This window comes from Telopea speciosissima, chromosome 9 (genome assembly GCF_018873765.1).
Source record: "Telopea speciosissima isolate NSW1024214 ecotype Mountain lineage chromosome 9, Tspe_v1, whole genome shotgun sequence".
Classification (NCBI taxonomy): Eukaryota; Viridiplantae; Streptophyta; class Magnoliopsida; order Proteales; family Proteaceae; genus Telopea; species Telopea speciosissima.
Window position 1 is genome coordinate 20891624 of NC_057924.1, and position 23759 is coordinate 20915382.

The 23759-nt window shown below is 38.4% G+C and overlaps 1 protein-coding gene across 5 annotated transcripts; it reads right to left on the minus strand.

Annotated features, from left to right (window-relative positions):
• Positions 1-2103: 2103 nt before the first annotated feature.
• On the minus strand, positions 2104-19406 carry LOC122639878 (uncharacterized protein At4g18490). Of its 5 annotated transcripts, none has more exons than XM_043832894.1 (16): positions 19292-19406; positions 18681-18807; positions 17953-18126; positions 17285-17775; positions 17102-17203; positions 16793-16997; positions 13286-13471; positions 13070-13195; positions 11952-12131; positions 11667-11844; positions 11265-11332; positions 11127-11166; positions 10834-11010; positions 2657-2767; positions 2464-2552; positions 2104-2356 (listed from the first exon to the last, which is right to left on the minus strand). In XM_043832894.1, exons 1-15 carry the CDS (start codon positions 19353-19355, stop codon positions 2496-2498), a joined length of 2286 nt encoding a protein of 761 aa, XP_043688829.1. In that variant the 5' UTR covers positions 19356-19406; the 3' UTR covers positions 2104-2356; positions 2464-2495. The 5 variants fall into 5 exon arrangements, with proteins under 5 accessions (XP_043688829.1, XP_043688827.1, XP_043688826.1 ...); XM_043832892.1 differs by having other exon boundaries at positions 2104-2345; positions 2467-2552; positions 2657-2806; XM_043832891.1 differs by having other exon boundaries at positions 2104-2354; positions 2467-2552; positions 2657-2806.
• Between the last annotated feature and the right edge of the window lie 4353 nt (positions 19407-23759).

Below are 23759 nucleotides of genomic sequence, written 5' to 3' on the forward strand. Positions count from 1 at the left end.
GGTTTATCTTCTTCGCCACTTAACCTCCGTCCTATTTTGAAAGGTATTACTAATCTTTCCTCTTGTTTGGAAACATTTAGTTTTCTTTTTGTTCCAAGGGAGAGGCAAGAAAGGCCCTATTAGTGACGTGTACGATAGTATGGGACATTTCCGATCCATGGATCCTGGAGTTATGTAATCTTCAGCCATGAGTTTGGATTTAAATCCTCTCCAATTCCCCCATGGTAGTTCGGGCTGGAGACGTCGACACCTGGCAGGCGTGACATCCAGCGGTCCGAGCTAAACCACTCCAGTTTTTTTTCCTTCTTCTCGAGCTCAGAACCGTTGGATGTTGCGCCTGCTAGGCGTCGACCTCTCCACCCCGAACTACACCGCAATGTATCATGGGGGAATTGGAGATGTTTTTTTCCCATGAGTTTCCACGTTACTAAATAAAATGCTACTACTAAAAAAAAATCTATTGGCAACTTAATATAATCCTAATTTGTTAGTATATTGAAATATAAATTTTGGACATAAAAAATCCCTCTCAACCTGTCTCTTCACTCCATGTTTTGCTTGATATCTGTACTACGAGAGATATTGTTTTTTTTTTGTGAAATCCAAGGGTTGAACGAGGTGGTGCTGTAGATGCTGATGGGAACGATCAACGTTGAATGGCAAGTTGCTAACATGATTGGAAAGACGCTTGTGGAAGGGTTTAGATCGCTTGGAGATCTTGTGATAGCGAGGCTAAAGGTTATCTGATCTACCCTTATTGTTTTATTAAAATTTTGAACTGCCCTCCCTACCTGTAGGACGATTCCTGTCCGTTTCACCAAACATTGCATAGGCAAGATTTAAGATGAACTGCCAAGACTAGTTTGAGTTGATAATTGGGACATTGTTATTGTCTATTTGCTTGTAAGCATTGAGGATACCAAGAGAGTGCCTAGTAGAGGGGTTATAGCTCATTGTGGGGAGTGCCACATGACGTTGGGGGTAGTTGTAGCTACATAAATCAGGGGTTATAGCTCTTTCGTTGTGAGTTCCACATAAAGTTGGGGGTAGGTGCTCCCTATGCTGAGTGGTTCTAAACATTGTATTGTGCACTATACTATAGAGTTGAAGCCCAAGCTACCATTAACACCGAGGATGTAGGCACATTGTCGAATTATGTAAGCCTTGTCTCATGTGTGGTTGTGTATGTTTGTGGGATGCTTTGCAAGGTGGAAAGTCTATAAACATTTGGTAGACATGGCCACATAGTTGAGTGCATGTAGTTGTGAGGTGTTTGCATATGAATGGATGTGTGATCGTGCCTCTACATTTGAGTGGTTGTGATGTCAACGAGTGAGTTGAAGAAATGAACCAGTTGAGATGAGTTTTTGTGGGTCACTTTAGAGCCTACAAAATTTTTAGGGTCTCTCAAAGGCATTGACTAATCATTTTTATTTTAAGATTAGTTATGTCACCATGAGTATTCTGAAGCTCCAAATCTGAATCAACGAATACATCAGGATGTGCTGAATGGCCTTTTGTTTAGTAGAGTTGCTAATCTTCAACCTCACAGCGAGCTTATAAGCTGATTAACACAACTTTCCAGATTTTGTAAGCCCCAAATCCCATTTGGTATCTTCATTGAAAATGGTCCAAGTGGTTGGACTGCGATCCTATCACCTGGTTCAATAGCCTCTTTGAAACTCTGATATATGCAAACAGCCTTCCTTCCACCTCAAAGTCTAAACGACTATCTGGAAACCATGTGGAAGGAAATCATTTAAATTTTGTTATTTCATAATATTTGAATGGGTTTTGGAGTGCTTTAAAGCTTCAGTAAAAGTAGAAATTTGTCCATTACTTTGAAAATCCTAAGATAAACTAGCTTTTATCGTGTACTGGTATTACAACTTAGATGACTTTAATTTAGAATATCAAACTGGTTCTCAAATTTGCAGCTCAGAACCAAATGATTTCATGCATTGTGATTGCCAAACTGCTCAAAAGGCTATAGCTTTTTAAAAAAAAAAAACAGCTTACTTTGTAGAGTAACCTGTGCTGAGGCAATTGGCTGACAAACCGCAGTAACAAAAAAGTTTCAATTCAGCTACAATTATCAATCAATTGACTAACAGTACCAAATGTCTTGCAGATTTGACTACATCGAGAGGAATTAGCATCAGTATTGTACATTTCATTTTCGTCGCTCACGGTATTGAAACAATACAGAAACAGGCACATGGAAGTTGAGATAACCTAAGGTCCCTTTTGGCACATTTATTTTCAGATTACAGCATTAATTCTTGAAAATGAAGTTGGGCTCCCACAGCTTTAAACATACTGGAAAGAGCACACATAACTGGTACCTGCAAACTGAGGTATTCAAATCACTTTAAAGGTATGAATATGAATTACTCAAGAAAAATGGTATACATTCATTCATGTATGCCGTCTCTAGGTGTGTGTGCTTGGGAAGTAGAGGTATACCTTTATGTCTCAATTTTTCAATAAGCAAATCAAGATTGAAGCTCCTTGGACCTCATAAAGGCAGAAAATCTCAGTATTGTACGGATGTACTCTTATGAAAGAAAAACTTAAAGTTCCCAACAGATATATGCAGAACTGTGATAAAAACTAGAGACAATAAATAAAGAATATAACAGAAAATAAAGGATATCTTCTCTTCGTAGATGGGATGGTTTAGCATCAGCAGATTGTTGCTGTTCACCAGAGCACGAACAAGTACTTCCTTCGCTTCTTCATGTTTCTTTTTCAGCATGTTGCATATCTGCAAGAACAACATCAGCCACCCATATAATCTCTCTTTCTACCAGATGGTAAGAGCAATGAAACACTAAACTAGATGCCAAATTAGAACATCAGAAGAGAGTAACTAAGGGAATTCAAGAGAAAGCAGCCCCATGTCATCATTTCCCATAAATCCTCTTTGGATTGCAAATCCTCATCCTCTATTTCTTAGGGGGTGGAGGAATTTTACATTCATCCACCAGAACTCCCAAGGGCAACCAAGATTGGGAAAGAAACCAAGCAACCACTTTAGAACATACTAGAAGACCTATAATTATCAAAACAGGAATGCTGAAATGGAGATGGCTCCTCGTATTACCAAAGAAAAAAATAGTTTCTCAAAAAACATAAAAGCAATGAAAATCAGAGCCTCGTTGAACAACAAATTTTGAGTATAGGAAGCTGAAAGGAGACAAAAAAATGCTTAAGGTATAAAGGGATTCCTGGAGATGATGAACTGAGGATGAAATAAGTATGGTCACTCAAGTATGTTTGGATAATAAATACCTAACCAGGAACAGAGCAAAACTGATGACAGAAGTATAAAAACGTTCTAGGTAATAAGCAGTGATCATGATTTTTCCCCCTACAAACACAATAAGATCAGATCTGAATCCTCAAAACTCATCACTCCCGCGGGGGGGGGGGGGGGGTGATGCAGCTCCAAGTAGGAAGAAGAAGAAGAAGAAGAAGTCCTGAACTTAAGATTTAATTAGGGAACCATAGGTTAGGTTTATTTTGCTTGCATTTTCCATACTTAGTTTATTTTCTGTTTTTTAAATTGAACGGGTTTAAATTGGTTGCATCCAATTGGTTCAATTGGTCTAATTTAAGTGAAGTGTTCCTATTGACTAATAAGTTCTTAAATCCTATTGGCTAGTATAAAATCTTCTTTAAAATCAGTTGTTTTAAGTTAGATTCTTTTATTTTAAGTTAGTAGGGGTAGTTAGGTCATTACACTGTTTTAATTAATTAATTAGACTTAAACCTCTCCCTTCCATGATTTTGTGAAGAAGTATTTAATTTGTAGTAGGAATTGGCCTATGACCTTATTATAAATAAATAAAACCGTGGAGGGCTCCCCACAATTGAAAATTAGAAAAAAAAAGACTGTTTGCTGGTTGCCGATTGCTGCTGCTGCTCCTTGGAGTGTTGCCTTGTGGATCTATCTAGGAAGAAGGACAGGTGGATTTCCTGTGACTCCTTACGCCGTGACGACTGGGAGGTTCTCTCTCTGAAAGTGGTTTCATCCTTCATTGTTCAAGCTGCTGTTGGTGGAATCCTGTGCTAAGTTTGAATTTAAATTCTGTTTTCCATTCCTTCTCCTTCCCCATTCGATCCCCCTTTAATTTCTGCTTTAATCATCTAAACCCTAATTCCTTCATTCCCCATAAAACCCCAAAACCCTAAAATCAATCTACATTTTGTCCAGCCCAACTTAACCAGCAGAACCCTCCCAAAATCTGATTGAACCAGCCTCCTACTGCTAGCTACACTCGACCCAAAACCCAACTTCAAACTTCCCATCCAAAACCCTAAGTTTCACTCTAGAACCTGAAACCTAACACCCAAACCCTAATCCTAATTCTGCAGGAATTTTAAACTCATCCAAATCCCAATATTTTTATAACAAAATAATCCCCTAGACCTGCTGATCATTACCATATATCACATTCACCCCTAACCCTAGCCCAAACCCTAAATTTGCCCTAAACAGCCCCAAACCTGCCCAAACAGCAGACTCGATCAGAACCTGGCTCTTAGTAGGATTATCTCCTATTCTAGGACTACATTAACTTGGTATCAAAGCCATGGCTGAACATGGCAATCCAGTGCACAACACAGTGCTGCCACACCCACCCGACCCTATGGCTGCTATGATGTAGTTGCTCCAAAAATTTACTGCTGAATAGAGGGCTGCAACTGAAGCCCAAAAGGCTGCTACCGATGCCATCATAGCTAGGGTGCAACGATTGGAAGAACAAAGAGTTCCCCTTGATAGAGACAGCAACATACCTATAGAAGAAGACAGGTTCCAGCTCCATTCAGTGGTACAGAGGCTGCCAGACAGAGATGGGGATCCCAGAGATGATTACAGAGGTCACAGGGATGGACCTAGAGTTCATAGGGACAGATACAGAGATGACAGAGATGACAGATATGATAGAGATCATTACAGAGATCAAAAAGACAGAACCAGAGGTACCCGTGAGCCTTCCCGGGAATATAGAGATCAACACAGAGGCTACAGAAACAGAGAAAGAGAAGATCGGGGCAGAAATAGAGGTCACCAGCCCACTTTTGAGGAGTATATGAGGTCCTATTTCACTAGAGACCAGGGCCCTAATCGGCGCTACAAAGACAACCAGAAGGTGAAGCTTGAGCTGAAAGAATTTGATGGTCACCCTGACCCCTAGGTATTTTATGACTGGCTTGCTGCAATAGATGATTACTTCAACTGGTATGATCTGTCTGAAGAGAGGAAAATGAAGTTAGTCCATGCTAAACTTGTCGGACCAGCACGTGAATGGTGGAGAATCACTGAAAGAGAGATGGACTTTGATGGTACTGCACCCCGCACTTGGGAAGACATGAAATACGACCTGAGTAAGCAATATTTACCTAGGCACTTCAGGTCTCAGCTACAGGATCAATTCAACTCCCTCCGCCAAGGGACCATGACTGTAGCTAAGCACATGAGGCAATTCGATGCTCTTTCTTCTCGCACTGGCATTAGGGAGGAGGGCGTCCAAATGCTTTCCCGGTTCAGGTTGGGTTTGTCAAGTGAGATCGACAGGGCAATAGGGGTGGTTGACGTTGCAGACATTCGAGATTGCTTTGAGAAGGCCTTGAAAGCAGAGGAGCTACTAGCTTCAAGTAAACAGCCAGGTCCTACTCCCAAGCCGGCCTACATCAACACTAGTACCTCACGACAAGGTTCCTCTATAGGCAGCACCTCTCGCCCTGCTATACCCCCTCATGTGGATGATAAGGGCAAAGCTCCTACTGGCCGAAACGACCCTTTCACTTGTTACCACAATAAGATCAGATCTGAATCCTCAAAACTCATCACTCAGAGGGGGGGGGGGGGAGGCAATAACAACCACCAAGAAAGTCTCTACAGCCTTTGTCAATGTATAACTTTGACCAAAAATAGAACCAGGGGGAAAGGGGGGGGGGGGGGGGAGGGGGGAGGGGGGAGGAGTAAGAAATGTTGCACTATGATCGAGACTCCAGAGGATGAAATGCTCATGATCTCATCCCTCCATGTATACTCCATGTATAGGGGGAATAAAGGTAACCTATTTGAGAGAATGTGGAAATAAAGAAATCCAAGCAAAGAGGTTTAAAAAAAGGCTGTGAGGTTCCCCATTTCTTGTCTGCCAGCTGCCACTAGTAGGCCCGGGAAGGAAGAATTTTTTTTTAGTAGTTCCCAGCCAACTAACTCATCCTTCCTTTTTGAAATTATCTGGACTACAGTTAAAACACCAGCATGGTGAAAAGCCTATGAAGACCCAACCTACCATGCAGCACAGATATACTAGATATAGGTTAGTCAATTCACACACTTATGCAGGAAATGTGTACATGAGGCAAAGAATAACAATAAGAAAGGAATTCTGATCTCTTTAAGTAGCCTTTCAAGATCAACAATTCTAGTACAGACACTGGATAGTAGTGTGACATATTTTGGTTCACTGGAGAGCTATAACTGAGGAAATATTGTTTTCTAAATTGCTGAAAGAAGTTTCAGGAAAATGATTTTCTGCTAGGGAGTTTTAATGGATTTCCCAGTAGAATGTTTGATTCTCGACATGGCTATAATATTTTCTTGAAGCAACACCAGTAGTACAAAGATTCACAGGAAATATGAACTCAAGAGATGAAAGAAAATTCCAGGCAGCCAAACATGGACAGACCTCCGTGTTATCCACCTTGTCCACCTCAAAGAGTTCCACACCAACAAAACTTGTACGAAGATGAAGCTGCTGATTTTGGTGCTAGACGACGTGATGACAAGCACAAGGTCAAGCTGGAGCTCAAGGAATATAATGGGAAGGCTGATCCCATTGTATTCTATGACTGGCTGTGCGCATTGGACGACTACTTTTACTGGTTTACCATGTCTGAAGAGCGAAAGATGAAGCTGGCTCGTGCCAAGCTGATTGGGGTAGCAAGAGAGTGGTGGTGTGTATACATGAGGAAAGGTTGTACCATCGTCGTGAAGAACCTACCAAATGGGAGGAGATGAAAGAAATATTGATGGCCGAATATTTATCCTCTACTTTCGGCGAAGGTTACATGATCAGCTCAACACTATTCGCCAGGGCTCCATGACCATTGACAATTTTAAAGATGGAAGAGCAACAAGAGAATAAACCTCCAATCAGTGAACCAGAACTTAAAAATTGAGGTTAATGTTGAAGAAGTGCCAACAATTTCTATTGTCAAAGAGGAGCTAGTCCTTGATGTTTCGAATGTCGAGGCTTACATTGAAGTAATTGATGCAAGCAGAGTTGAAGCCATGGACGATGTGGAAATTTGCACTATAGTTGACGAAGTGGTTGAGGAAGCCATTGAGGAGACTGTGAATGACAAGGAAGAACTTAAATAGCTCGAGTTTGAGGCAGAGAGGATTGAAGAAACATTCGTGGACAACCCCATGAACATTACTGATGATGTGGAAGTTGAACATGTGGAATTTGTTATTCCACCAAAGTACTTTGAAGAACGAACTCCACACATTCTGGATTATATCCATATCTTCAAGGAGCTGTAAGAATATTTGTTCGGACAGAAATTTGACATCCACCACACGAAGATCAATTCTACACTTGTCAAAATTCGAGGTCGACTTTTTCTAAGAGGGGGATAGTTGATGTAGATCGAAGCATGAAGAAAAGAAGAGTCAGGAATTACTGTTCGTGTGAACAGTATCACAGTCCATATTGCCTTGATGGGAATCCTTTTAGAAGGTCCAAGTTGAAGACTAAAACATTGTTCACGTGAACAATGTCAAAGCCAAAATTTGCCTGGTTTGGGATTGAGTTTTAGAAGATCTTGTGGGCCCATCAAGTGGAGGAAGATTCTATCCTAATGATGCCATAGTTTAGTTTCTATTTTCAGTTTATATTAGGTAGTTTCTAATTTCAATATGTTACTATTTTTGTTTTGTTCTCTAAAATAAGAGTTTCTATTTTGAAATAAGGCAGCTAAATTTTATAGGAAGTTTCCATTTTGGTTGCAAGCTACTTTCCATTTTCTGTTTACTTGAGGGGCAAGGTATTGCTGCCTACATATATATAATGGCTCTTAGTAGCCTCCAGACGATTTAGTGAATGATTGAGTATTGCTTTGAGCAAATTTCTTATCCCATTATGAGGATGAAGGGGCAGAGGGCCTGGCTGGTGAGAGCCGAATCTCCTTATCCCTTACCTTCTATTTTCCTATCCTCTTCTTCTCACTGTGTTCTACATCCAACCGAACCATATTCCTGCTGTTTTTCTTGTGACTGCAATAAACTGTTGCTGGAGAACTCTTTGAATACTTGAATCAATCCACAATCATCACCAAGTACTATTGCTCATGGTTCAAATCTCGCGATATTTCGCCGAAATATCGCTTAATTTTGTATATCTCGAGCTTACCGAGATGCGAAATCAGGTCGAAATGAAAAAATACCATATTTCGTCGATATCTCGTGAGATATCGACGAAATATGGTATTTTGGCTTAAAGTGTCACGTGAAGGGGGACTTTAATACAATATTTCGCAGATTTCGGTCCATATTTCGACCGAGAGCTGCATTTGCTAAGGTATTTCAGTCTTTTGCCTATTCTTCCACTCTTCCAAGCTCTCATCCAACACTCTAGCCATTGTTCAAGCACATTGTTGTCGGATTTTCGCCGGTAAACTCATCGGAGGGTCATCTAAGCTCATCATCCAAGCCTTTTTCCACTATTTAAGGTAAATTCTATTCCTCTAAAACTATTTTTTTGAAAAAACTATGTACAAATTTTGTTGGATGGTGATGATATTAATATATGTTAGACACCGGAGGCCGATCTATAGCTTCACGGTGTCGAAAATTTTTTTCCATATGTATTTTTTTTTTTTAATTTTCTGGTTTTAAAAATTCATTTTCCTACAATTAAAATAGGAAATAATTAGGAGTAATATGACTTAGATGGTAATGAATTACATATATGTTAGACACCAATGGCCGATCTACGGCTTCACAGTGTCGGATTTATTTTTCTGCTTTTAAATAATTATTTTAATTTTCGCACATACCACTCCATTGGCATCGGATTATGGTGCATCACAACCTTACGGTGGATATGGATATGGATCATCATCATATGGGCAGTTTAGTGGGGTAGGGGACTATGACTACCAGTCCCAGTCCCAGGGACATACTGGATCATCTTTTGTAGATAACATCTTTGCATACCCTAGCGGACCTAGCTACCAACCTCACCAGCCATACATGCAGCCAATGCCATTGCCTCTTGCGCCGGCGCCAACATCATATCACAGTGGATCATCTTCTTCACGGACTGGATCGATTGGTAACCCTAGTTTATATCCTAGGATAGGTTACCTACAGTATGTTGATGATTCCATTTACGTGACACTTGTGGATGACTACACTCGTTTCTTCTCCGATTCTATACCGTGGTCCACATATGTCCTTCAAACAGAGAGCAATGGACGTCGACTCCAGCGAGGCATGAGTGGGATTGATCCAGGGAGGCACAGCAACTACTATTAGCAGTTTAGCACTTGTAATTTGTAACTTAAGTTGTGATTTCATTGATCTATGAACTTGTGAGTTGTGACTTGCGAGTTGCGAGTCTTGTGACTTACTAACTTTGACACTTAGTGTATTGCCGTTAAGTCTTTAAGCGAGTTATTGAATATTATGGAGTTTATGAGAATCATGGCACTCATCAATGTGTATTGGCTTTAACTTGATATGTGATGAAGTTAAATACTATTATTAAATATTAACTGCCTAATCTATGTGTATTTAACTATTTATACATTAGGGTCGGCAACCGTATGTCAATCAAGGGTGCAAGTCCAAAACACCAATTTGAATTCACATTTTTATATTTTTATGGTTTAAATGTGTTTATTAAGCTTAAATAAGGCTGTCCATGAAGTTTCAGGCCTAGATATGGCCAGATACCCCCCGAGATGTACCCCCAAAATATTGCAGAAAAAATGCAATATTTCGGTCATATTTCGCGATATCTCGGATATTTCGGATAGCTCGGTAGGCCCGAGATACCGATATATCGCGAGATATAGTACTATGCTATTGCTGCTGTTTACACAATCAAGTGAAGGACTGCTGCACCTGTAATCTCAGTTCTGCCCATAATCTGCTGCAAACTTCAGACTTGAATAACTTCACAACAAGCCATTAGAATTTAGAATTGGCAGATATTTGGAGCACAAACCATCCCTGCCTAGGCCTTCACTCGATCCTAATTTGGAGCCATTCCTGCTTGCTGGTTTGGTCCTTATTCACTAAGTTACTAAGTCTGATTTAGTTTCTATTTTGGTGTTCTGCTGCAACTATCATCGATCCTACTGTAGACTGTAGAGTGGTTCTTAGTTGAACTCCTCCTACATTAACTTATCTGATTTGAACACAAGATGTCAAGCAGTTAAAGCAAGAAACACGCTATTGCACCATGTACCTTGTTAATGTATAAGATCCCCATTTATATTATCTAATCTAAAAAGGGCGTACCCAGTGCAAGAGGCTCTCGCCACTGCGGGGTCTGGGGAGAGTCATAATGTACGCAGCCTTACCCCTGCTTTCGCAAAGAGGCTGTTCCCATTTATATTATCTAATCTATTACCAAACAATAAGACTGTTGAACCATCACCTGCAAGGTCAGACGGGTTCAATGTCTGGTCGAGTCTTAACAAAACAAAGTATGACATTAATAAGTTAAAATGCGCATTTACTAAGTTTATTAAGGAATATGTTCATATCATTAGAAAAGTATGAGTCCGCATTTCACCTACATCTTCAAGCTCCTTTATATAGGCTTCAGCTTTTTCAACATTTTCATCATTCTCCATCACTATAGGGACTTGTAACTCTGTCAAAGATACTTGTTGACAAGTATCAAGTTTACAGGTAGGATGGTCAAAGAAAACATCCTTGTTGCAGCCATCTACCAGATTCTCATGATTGTGGACCTAGTCATCAAACAAAAAAATTGGAAATAAATCATTTTTGTATCTGGTTCCAGTCCTTTTCTAGGTCTTGCAGAAATTTGACAAAAAGATGTATTGGCATGTTTTTTCGAAGTTACCAGACTTTCATCAACTTGTTGAGAAACCTCCCTAGCTTTTCTGCAGATTTCAAGAGATAAACAATTTGTCATTATGGTGAATAAGATTAACCCAGGGGAGTGAGTAGGGCTTTATTCAGCTTGTCATATTAAAGGGACCTGCTATGGTTTGGTGGCTCTGTGATTCGCTTTAATGGATATAACATCACTGGATCTGCAGTAGGTTCCTGCAGAATCTTAAACAGTATTAAACTGAAGTACATACTGTTTGGTGGAAATACGGTAGGAAGATATACAATTGGCTATTTCCGCTTCTGCTTTTGCTAGCTCACAGACCCAAAATTCCATTTTATAGGATGCAAAGTTTTCCAATGGAATCGTTGGCCTGCAACCAGTAAGTACAGAACTACAAATAGATAATCCCTACCAGTTTTAGTGAAACAATGAGTTACTGTAAAGGCAACAGTGACTTCATAAAGTTGTAGATTGTGTTCGGTGAAAAGATTCTAAAGACATCGCTACAGGGGGACCCAAAAAATAGAAATTGTTATCACTAAGGACCTCAAAAGTTTTCCGTTTCAAAGATGGGCTTGGCAGTTTTTGTTTCTCTGAGCTGATAGATTGGTTCATCATGTTTGCCAAATCTGTATGCATTCCCATGCTTCCTTTTGAGTTCCTCAATGACTTAAATTCTGTCTGAAGTGTAGAAACTGAGAGATCATTCTTTGATGTTACAATCCTGTAATAAGAAGTTTGTACCCGTTCAGAAGACTTCCACAAACAACATTTGTAGAATATAAAGTAGGGAAAGGAGAAACAGATAAAGAATAAAGCATAATTTTCTACCTTGAAAATTTCAAGCTAGTTGCATCAGATGTCTTGTTACCAACTTTCAGAGTAGCAAGTCCATTCCTTTCAACAGAAATACTCTTGGAGTTCATGCTTGAAACTAAAACTTTAGGATTGGTGTTCAGAAGCTTAGATTTTGTGGCCTTCTCATGTAAGCTCACATCATGAACTTGTAAACTGCAAGAAATTCATGAGTCTCATGATGTTTATCTTACTTGTATGAGGTCTCAACTTCAGTTCCCCTGCTATAAAAGTAGGAGTACTGCCTTGTAGAGTAATGCCTAATAGATCTTGAGGCATTAAGTACCATGTAAAATATATATAACATGCATTCCAAATGCACAACAGAAAATAGAATATTTCTGAACATTAGACTGTAGACTACTTCTGAAGTGAACACAATTGTGCAAAGATATTTTTATTGGATATCAGAAACATGAAAATCCACTAATTCATGTTATTAAATGAAAGTAACTAAGTAGCAACAATACAACAGCATGGCAAATAATAAAAATGAGAACAAATAAACCTACAGTGAACAGCTACAATAAGTTTTGCTAAACATGGACTATCATACATCTTGGGGTAAAGGACTAAAGGGCTTAATAACGGTTTATACAAACTAGGTGAAGATTCCTGAGTTCTAACTGATATTAAAAGTTCAATCCATGAGGCAATTTTCAACCATAACCGCAATAATTCAAAATGACTTCTTGAGAGATCTCATAAAAAGTTAATTCCACAACAACTTTTAGTTTATTTCTCACTTTATCAAAGGAATGAACCAAACCAGAAACCCTTAGGGTATTGAAAATTTGAAAATTAATGGTCATTGCTTTGCAATTAAACTTCAAAACTTTAATTCTAGTCTATTTTTCAGTACTACATTTAAAGAGGTGTTGCTATCTGACTTGTTTCACTCCTCCATAGTCCATATTTACATTTTAACAATTCATTTAAAAAGAAAAACAAGACCAGTATCAAAGAAACTGAAAGCTCTATCTTTGAAAGCAACAAGGAAAATAGTACTTTGATATCAACAAATATCATACAAACATGTCAATTTTATTTGTGGCACTGGTAAGAAATGGAAATTATAGGTATAGAAGCCTCACCCAGGGCCAGAGACGCTGTGATCTTTGTCATTCTTTTCACCTTCTTTTATGACAGGAACACCTTTAGTTAGGATGGCATCCTGTGAGTTTGAAGTACCAACCTTTTGATTCCTACCTTGTGCATCACTATTGAACTCCAGCCTGCAGGAAAATGTATCATTTGAGCTATAAAAGTGATAATGATTCTAGAAACATGTTAATTAATTGAAGAAGCACCTTCTTTGGTCTGTTGGACTGAAATGCCTACTTTCCTTTCTTTTCTCTCCAAGAGAATGGATTTTCATTGGAGTAATTGCCAGATGTGACTGAGGAACATTTTCCTGGGTTCTACTCAGCACTGTCAAATGTGTAGCCCCCTTTCCTTGCTCTTTCATTTGCATGACCTTGTCAGCTCCAGGTTCACTACATCAAGTGAACAATGAAAAAAGGAATCTGAATAAGCAGTACCAAACCTCATATGACCCCAAAGATCATGGGTAGTACGAACTGTTAGTTTTTAGTTTATTAGGTAGTTTGGATTCAAAATTTCCATTTGTTCTTGTTCTGTCTTTTACTTGGTTGTTTCACAACTTTAAGTCGACATGGTTCAATGGATTAAAAAATTGCAGGTTCCCTCCAAATCTCTGTTGCTTGTATTTTGATATGTTATTCTCAGACTTTCTAGTCCCATAGTGAAACTGGATAAGATCTTAACAGGGTTTATTTAGTATCAAGTCCTTTTTGCTTGCCATATATGTGGACCATTATAAGTTGAGTATCTAGCATAGTTCGCGAACTCGCGAGATCTTGTTTTTTTGAGAAGTCAAGTCGAGTTGGTATACGACTTACAAAATTATACTTTCTCGATCAAGATCTCGGGTCGACATCTCGAGTCCATCCAGATTTCGACCCATCTACCTCTTTAAAAGTCACCTAACTCGACAAAACTGATCGAGTTTTGTCCAAAAGCTGTTTTCTTCCCCATTTGAAGGCTATGACTCATTTTAGCAGTGGATCTCACGCATCATGGCAACAACTATACCCTAGGATAGGGGACTTAATATATGCTGATGACAACTCTTATATGCTTGTTGTGGAGCACTATATGCAACAGTGCAGCAACAATATGTCATGGGAAGACTATGTGGCACTACTGGGGACTAAATACTTGATTCAAACTCAGTTTATGTGATGATAGTTGTAACTTGTAACATTGTTAAACAGTTTGATGTATCACTTTAACATTTCTAATGCTTATTTAAGTTGTTTAGCTATTAATTGAATGTTTTGCTTGCTTTCTATTTCTAAATTATGTATAGAGTAAAGTATTTTAGTACATCGTCGCCTACCACTTAGTGTCCGAAGTAAAACTCCTATTTGGACTTTATTTTTGCAAAATCTGATAATGTCATTGTGTTTAAATGGCCTAAAATAGGCTGAATGCCAAGTTTCAAACCCAAACTAGGTCTAAAACCCACCGAGACGAGGTTTCGAGTTGAAAAAAAAATATACACCAACACGACCGAGATCTCGGTTTTTCCTAGGGTCGAGTTCCGAGTTTTAGTACCTTGGTATCTAGACATAGGCCAACTAATGTAGATGTTGTTCAGCTAAGAACCACTCTACAGTAGGATGGATGATAGGTTGCAGCATAACATCCAATTAGAAACAAAATCAGAATTAAAAAGTGGACAGAACCTCTATATTCAGCCAAGTGATGGGGCTGAAATTCAGGTCGAGTGTAGGCCTAGGTAGGCTGGATTAGTCCTCCAAATTGGGGCTAATTCTGATGGCCTGATGTCAAGATATGCGCAGGTCACAGATTTAGAAGGTTAAACTTGAAAATAGAAAGAGGATTGCAGCAAACAAACCAGCAACCAGAATGGTGTCAAACTTGGATCGAAGGTGGATCTATGCAAGGATAGGTTGTGCTCCAAACAGCTCTCCAATCAGGCAGCGGATTGCAGAGATCTGAGCCTCCAAAGTTGTAGCAGAATCTGGGCTGAAAAACAGGGCCGCAGGAGTGTTTCAGTCCTCTTGGTTGTGTGCAGCAGCAGCAATCCTTGGAAGTGATTGGGGGTTGAATCTGGTCTTCAAAGGAGTCTTCACAGCAGCTTGTTGCAGTCAATAGGAAGCAGAAGCAGGGGAACTCGAATGGGGCAAGAGAGAAAAGGGTAGAAGAAGATAGAGGGTAAAGGGGGATAAGGAGATTCGGCTCTCTCAGCCCTAGGGGTTTTGGTTCTCACCAGCCAGGCCTCTCAATCCTTCATCCACACAAAGCAAATTTCATTCAACTATTCAAATCGTGGGGAGGCTTCTAAAGCCTTTACAATATATAGAGGGTCATACTTGCACCTCAAATAACAAAGAAATCAAAACTTAACATAAAAATAGAAACTAAAGCCTACTTTCTAAATCTGAAAATATAAACTAAATTGAGCTAAGGTTGCTTAATAGACAACCACAAAATATTTAAAAGAATATTCCCAAAAACAACCACAAAATAGAAACAAAACTAAACTCCGAATTCCCCACACATAGACAAAATTGCCCTTCTAAAAAGTCTTCACATGATCTGGTCTTGAGCCTTGCAAGATCTTCTAATAATATTCCACCAAGGCAAAATAAGGGGTTGTGACACTGTTCATGTAAACAATGTTTTGGCCTCTTTTTCTTCATGTTTTGTCCTAAACTACCAACCTTATTAGCCAGCTCCTTGTCATTATGATTTAAATGTTGTTATTGGTGAAGCCTGATCGCAACTTAATCCAAGAAATACTGATGATTTTTTTTGAGAGTCGTTTATACTGGGAGCGATTTTGTACTTTCAAGGATTAGGGTTTCTCTATATTGTACTGCACGAGACATTATATATAGGGGTTATCTCGTAAGGATATGTATGTGAGGATTTTGTATTTTTCTTCATCTGAATAGTGTCACCTCTGCTTATCACTCGGCCATGAACGTAACCCACCTTGGGTGAACCATGTAAATCTGTGTTCTGTGTATGTGTGTGATCTTTTTTTTTCGTTTTCTTTTGCAAATCGCTGTTCTGCTGCGTTGTTAATTCATAATACATGTTTGGTTGTGGGTATTGTATACTTGGCTTACATTTAGCATCCTATTGGAGGTATGCTTACTAAAGGTGAGTCTGAGTTGGTCCATGTTAATGAGAGCTTTGATCTTTTTCTATTAATGTACTCTGACTTTCAAGAAGACTCTTAAGTCTGGGACACATCTAAGCTATTATTAAAGAGACCATTATACTTTTGGGTGCACACCCACAGTGAACCTATCGGTCTGAGACCTGCTGACACTGACCATCCAGATTTTTCTCCCTTAGGACAATCTCCACTGCAAAAATTTAATGGTGATGCCATTCTTCTCCATTAATTGGGCTATTTGGTAAATATGCTCTCCTATCTGGTTCTTCTATGGTTTCTACATTTGGGTTATGCTGTTCTATGTGCTACATTATTTATTTGGATACAGCATCTAGATCTGTAATTAATAGAGAAACCTGCTCCTGAATATCCATTCCATTAAAGATGGAAAGATGGCTTTGTCAAGCAAGGCACATTCAACATATTAAGTTAGTTAATAAGTCCAAAAGCCATCTTACTGAACACTCAGAGACTGTAATCAGGTTTTCCAACGCTTAATTTGAACAGAAATTCTTCATTCTAATTGTGGAATAGATCATCAGTGATCTGATAACGAAGAAATTTTTTGACACCGGTTCACCTTTGCACTGGGGCCAGAAGAAGCTGTGACAAAGAATCATTGTTTTCTTTTCTAGCCTTTGTGTTCTGCATCTTCGGGCTTGTAGTTGAAGCATCCACTATATCTGCATTACCTAGGGCTGACTTGTTCCCAGATATATTTCTCATGGGGATATGATTTTGGTCCTCCAATTTTTTCTGGAACTCATTTATAGTGCTCTGGAATCCTGTGTTGCATATTAGGGAGATGAAAACATTAACTTATACAGGCTTGCATACACAGAGTCTAAGTCTATATCAGGTAACAGTTTGAGATCAACATCTTCCCCACCTGCATTACCTGGGGCTGCCTCATCCCCAGATACATTTCCCATGGGAACCTGATTTTGGTTCCCCAACCTTTTTCCGATCTCACATTTGGTGTTCGGCAATCCTGTGTCATATTGCAACAAAATTTCTAACAGAAATAGATTTTCAGAGAATCAATATGAGAAATCAGTTTGAGACCAAATACCTGTATTTGTACTTATTTCTGTCTCTGAGGAATAAAATCCTGCTTGTAAGTCTGCAGCAGTCTCTTGCCTTGGATCATCAAAAGAGACAGATTGGCCAGATGAATCCTGGATAGGCTGTTGATCATCTGATTTTGTGGAGTGTTGACTAGGCTGGTTAGCTTCCTCTCGTCTATTATTCATTTTTTCATCTTGAGAAGCAGTTGCACCTCCTGACGCATTTACATTTTCGAATTTTGAACTTGTAGGAGCACCACCAGTTACAGAATCAAGATCCCCAAGGCCACCTATCAAACTCTCAAAATTTGAAGCGGTCACACTGGCTTTTTTGACATCATCTTCTTTGAATGCATTGGTTTCTGTGGCCAAGTTGCTTCTGGAACCTTGATCCTTCTCATGTCTAACTGAAGAATCAAATTCCTTATCATCTGTGCATTTTTCAGATTTCTGTTTCCCTTTCATTAAGCTTGAATCCAAATCAAAACTATCCAATCTGAATCTCAGATTAAACAACCAGTGCAGAATCATGAGTGTCCAAATAATAAAATTATTTGATAACATAATCAGTGAATCCTACAATTGGTAGTAAAATTCCAATAGTATATAAGCCTATGGGACTTTTGAAAAAACAAACATTGCCTTTGCTAATGTAAATGCATAACAAACATACTCTTGAAAATCAAAATTGAAGTTGAAGTGATCCTTCTTTGCTTCATGTTTTCCATCGGTTGATTTTTTGTCAGCTCTTTCCCTAGATTTAGGACTGGAAAAATCCAGGTCTGACATGTCAACTTTGAAGGATGATATTTTACCAAAATCACCATCAAGAGCAAAATCCATATCCCTGGATAAAATAATGCTTCGTTAGTATAGTCTAATATAACAGTTCCTTTGATTTTTCCTTTTTTCTCCGCATTATAATAACAGGGTCATTTATGTAGAAATTTTGTGTTTATTCACCAAATTGAACAGTTCATGTCCGGCAGAAGACAAACAAAATCGATCAAGCCTGCCTAACATTATGACTAATGAATGCCTCTTAAAAATGTAAAAGGGGTAGGAATAAGAAAATAAAATGTCATTAGAATCAGGTAAAACCAGAAGGAAAAAAAAAAAAAGACTGCGAGACAACAAAGACAAAGCTATGGTTTTGGTAGATAGAGCCATAGAACATAGATACTTTAACACATGTCCTTTTTTTTTTTAAATTGCTTTTTACTTCTCTTTTTTCCTACTATTGATTTAACCTCTATCGGATCCATGTAGCCGACCCCATTTAGTCGGGATAAGGTTATGGTTGTTGTTGTATGTCATTTCTAATGAGCATTGGAGCCCTTAGCCTTTCACCTTCAGAAAATAGCAATTTCACATTTTCAAAGGGTTAACTAGAGAACTCACAGTTTATCAAAGTTGAAGTTCTTTTTCATGCCTTTGGGAGCTGTTTCACAGCTAAAATCCATGCCATCATCCTCTCTCCCAGACATTGTTTTCCAGGAGCTGAAGAATTCCTTTCCAAATTCTTCATCTGTTTAAAGAGAAGCATAGCATCTCAGCATTTGATTCCCTCTTACAATTTAAAACATGATTTTTTTCCTTATATTTAAATGTTGTTGCAGCATCTGAAAGCTAGGATTTAGGTGACAAATAGATAAGATCTCAATTAGAATAGATTCAAACAAGTCACTTTTTTGCCAGTTGTCATGCCGACCCTAGGGATTGGAGGAGGGGGAAAATCAAAGTGACACCAACAAGGTGCCTAGGCAATGCTTTAACAACTATAATCAGCATAGTCTGTTTCTGTATAAAGATTATGGCCAACATTGCCAGCTTCTTCAATGGCAGTAACATCATTGCAAAATGGAGATGCATACCTCACTCTATTCTTTTCTCCCCCCCCCCTCTTTTAATAATGACTATTTCTATATATACTCAGTTGAAGAACTCAAATTTCTTTTAATTCTAGATGAGATGACTCGAACTAAATTGAAGTAGAGATCAAGGGAACATACCAAGCAGTGAACCTTTCCTTTTTGAGTCGGAAGTTGGGAGAGCTACTTTCTGTGATTCCGCCATGTAAAATCTGTAGAAGTTAATGTTACAAACTTACAATTAACCTCTAAAGCCCTAGAAGAACATCAGGTCGAGGGATCAGTTAAGAAATGAGAAGTTTTATCTACAGTTAGAACTTTTAAAGTAAGCAAATTGATAGTGTTAGGACATCATAAACAAAACATAAATTAACGGTATAAGAAAAGAAAAAAATCGAGGAGAAATATATCAACCATAAACGGATGGACCATCTGCTGACACAGATTGGTTTTACAGTTCTTCCTATTGCAGGATACAACCTCCAAGACAGAAACACTATCTCCTGACATAATTTTTAGATCCATTTTAAATGATCACCTATTTAGTTCTGAGACTAGACTTCACATGGATTGTCCTTTTATTTACAGGTGATAGAACTTTTGGAATGGAACAAAGAGAGCTCTTCATCAATAAAATTTTGTGAGTCATATGAGTTTGTGCTTTTCAGTGCTTTGATTGGAGACATAGCAGAGAATTCACGTGAACAGAGATTTCAAAATGTTCCAGAAGCAGGGTGTCTGTTTTTAGCAATATTATCATGTTTGCCAAAGAACAACAAGAATTTGGAACTGAGCAGGAATCCCCAATTGACTAATCTCTCTCAAAAGTAGCAAAAGGAAAAAAAAAGAGGAAAAACACTGACATGAGAGGAAACGGGAAAACATTTAGAAACAGCATTTTAACGATGAAAGAGATATTGCAAAAATGAGAGAGAGGTTGTGGATTAGGCATGATAATCACATCATAAAGCATTCTAAACAGAAAATATTCCTGAGAAGAGAATTTCCAAATTAAAGCTCAAAATTTCCTATATTCCATAGAAATGATAGATATACAAAATGTAACTTCAACCATTTCACATAGAGTTGACAGAGAACAATGATATCAAAATTGAAAGGACAAGATGATAATCTTTTTTTTTTTTTTCATTCAGCATATCATCTAAGACAACAGAAACAGTTGTTTCCATGGAAAACTGAACTGTCGGGTCTGGTAGAACAAAAAATATTTGAACGAAAAAAATAATAATTTTCTGCTTCAGAGAAAAGGGGGAAAAAATCGACTTGTCAAGCACGGGAAGAAAATGAGCTTGAATCTAAGTAACACAATGGTTGAAATGATGAAAAACAGTTTAGTAATCACATTTTTTCTTTAAATATTCTCAAGATATTTGGCCAAAGAATGCAAAAGGGAGAGGAAGAACTCAATTTCCAGTATAAACTGGTAAAAATTATACATTGATCAGAGAATTTGACAACAGGCTGTTAAGTGAAAAGGAACCTTCGCAAAAATTCTCCAAATCTCGCCTTATAATCTTCAGCTAGGTTTCCTTTTCCCTCTTAAGAGAGTTGTCAGTTGTCACTGAATATTCACCACTTACAACACATGAAATTGTAGACTCAAATTTAATTTCTTCAAATAAGAACTGCTCCAACATCGAACTATACTATGAACAAGAGTTAAACTAAATCCATTCAATAACTTCCAGATCTGAAAGCTATAGTGAAGAGCTCATAAATCAAACTAGTAATACAAATCGCATCGTTCTTTCAGTAATCATAACCATATTACTGAATAGCCGTCAAGGGAGCATATTACCTAATCGAAAGTAGTTCGAATCAAGATTACAGAACGGATGAGAATGGAAAACGAAGTATTTAACATTGATAAAACAAATAGAAATTTGCAGAAATGAAAGGTAGAAATTTACCTATAATCAAAGTGGTTGTAAATGAGATTCAGTCGAAAAACTGCTGGAACAGTTGAAATGCTTCTGATTTTCTCCAATCTCCACTGCACAGGAAAGAAATGGCGGAGTAGTATGTTGTCGACGTTCTATTCGGTCTTCTCTATTTATAGCTTCAAGGCACTATAGGCGGGAAACCACGACATTAAACAACGGTCACTCAGTATAATGATGTGAAATTATAACGTATGATCGAATATTTTAAACCGTCGGATCAAAGTCTTGCTAATTCAGTCACTAATCCGACGGTAATAAAAGGATTAAATGTATGACAGCATTGTGGTTTCCAATAAGGCTCTTTTTCCACAGGCGTTGTGTCTTTTCATTTCAGGTTTCACGAGCATGACGTTTTGGTAAACGTTTTGGTAATTGGCTCACTATATAAAAAGTTTGGTAATTGGAATTAGGGCAAGAGAACGCTTTGACCGCGAGGGTGAGTAGAACAGATTTGTCCTTACTGTTATTCCAATTATCGTTCTAGTGAAGATGGCGGCTGCAAAAACGGCTGCGGAAGCGGCATCGATTGCGGGGGAAGTAGTATCGAGGACAGCGGAATGTGCAATGAGGGCTCCTACGCTTCAAATGGAAGCTCATGTCAGGTTAGAGAGGGCAGTGGCTGAAGCGACACATGATGCTGTTGTAGCAGCGGGGGCGGCAGGAAAGGCTGCAAAAGCGGCGGCCGAAGCGGCCAAAGCAGAGGCGGAGACGGCAACGGCGAAGGCACATGCGGAGGCGAGGGCAATGGCGGGGGCCAATCAGGCGGATCGGTGATGTTTACTTTGGGGATTAAGGTATTAAAAGGAAAGGCATTATGATCCATTATCTTTCCCTTCGTAATTGAACAAACCAGCGATTCTCATTTTTTAACCATTCATGGTTTTTTTTTTTTTTTTTTTTTTTTTTGGGGTTTGCATGCAACGCAAGGACTATATCATTTCTCAACTGCGCAAATATTTGGTAAGCGAACATAACAATGGTCTTAAGTACCAAAACAAAACATAACAATGGTCTCGTTAACAACCCAACATATCTGATTTCAGCGATTAAAAAAACATAAAAAGGAGAGAGAACGCTAAAGTACTAAACTAAGGCGGTAGCCAATAAAAATGCGTATTAAGGCATTGGTTTGGATGTTATTTCAAATTTATTGGGGGCTGAGTCTTTTCGCATAAAAGAATTAGTTTATGTTTAGCCGGAGGAACTATGCTAACAGTTAGCGTATGCCCCATGTTAAGGATACCAGGGGTGTTAATTGGTTCGATTCTAGTTTTATCGGTGATGTAACGGGTAGAAATTGAAATTTTACGGATTATTAAGGTTACGTTTGGTAACAGTCTGAACAAATAACACCCCTTCTTGATTAGAAATGTTCTTTTGTGTTTCTGGTCTGAAACGACGTTCTGTGATAAAAAATGATCGTTTGCAGTCTCAACTCTCAAGAACGTATTCAGAACGAAAATGACATTTAGTAAAACTTGTTTTTCAAAATTTAATATTAATTACAATAATGTCATTTCCTTTTAAATTATACAAAAAATACTTATAATGCTATGAACAGTTGAATACAAAGGGCCTTGGTGGATTGAAACCACCATCATCCTGGTATGCTCATGTTCTAAGTTCTTTATCAATTTGAACTAAAAACCCATCAAGTAGAGCTTGGAATTTACAAGTAACCATGAGATCTTGCCACAAATCTTGACATTCATGATGTTTTGAATATTCAGTCCAAGAGACAACATTTCAGTAAAATACAGAGAGTAAGCTTAGCCATATAATCTAGATAGTCACTCTATCCAGATCAGGAATTTCCTCAAAACCTCTCACATTACTGGGTTGAAGTGAGGAAGAATGGTCACTCTCTTCATATCAGAAATATTTATTGAATTAATAACTTAAAAAGTCCATTAATCAAGCAAAAAAAAAAAAAAGAAAAAGAAAGAAAGAAAGTGTGAGTTATACAGCCAAAGTAAACAAGACTTTAAAGGCTGGTTTGGGATCCGTTCCCAAGAGCATTTCTCATAAAGTAGCAATCAATACAAATCAAAGATATCAACACTGCTATATTGAACAAGTGGCCATATCTGAATTCAGTCAGATATGGACACTTATTCAAGATGGAACCTGATTTGCCTCAATTTCCCAAACTCAACTCTCAGTAATTGTATTTCGAAGTACCCTCAGATTTCAATCGTATAGGCACTAGATTGATCCTACATCAAGCCCTACAAAACATTCTACATGCAATTACCTTAAAAGTTAAGCTTGTAGTATTTGTCAAAAAAAAAAAAGCCATGTAGTAACCTTTCATCAACTAAAACAGGGATATCAAGACTAGTAACCAGCTAAGAGCATCGATTTAGATAACCTAAAATTTCTGTACTTGTTTCCAAATTTCTAAGCAATGTGCCTTTCTGGGGAGAACATGAAAATTTGGAATGACATGGAATTGAAATGATTTTGGTTTAAACAAGTAAGAAAAAATTTCTATCTAATCCATTGCAAGCTAGAGTGAAGAGTGCATGCACAACATGTGCATAGCGAGATAGAGAGCGAGAGATGAAGCGAGATAGAGAGCGAGAGAGGAAGTGAGAGAGAGAGATGAGAGAGTGGTTTGTTGTTCTTACCTTGAAGGCCGGAGT

Bases quoted from the DNA above. Each gene is read 5' to 3' on its own strand.
- LOC122639878 (XM_043832892.1), bottom strand. From the start codon at position 19,355: ATGGCGGAATCACAGAAAGTAGCTCTCCCAACTTCCGACTCAAAAAGG. The intron at 18,127-18,680 runs GTGAGTTCTCTA...TATTTTATCCAG, and splicing joins AACTTCAACTTTGATAAACT to GGATATGGATTTTGCTCTTG. The intron at 17,204-17,284 runs GTATTTGGTCTC...AATATGACACAG, and splicing joins AGAAATAAGTACAAATACAG to GATTGCCGAACACCAAATGT.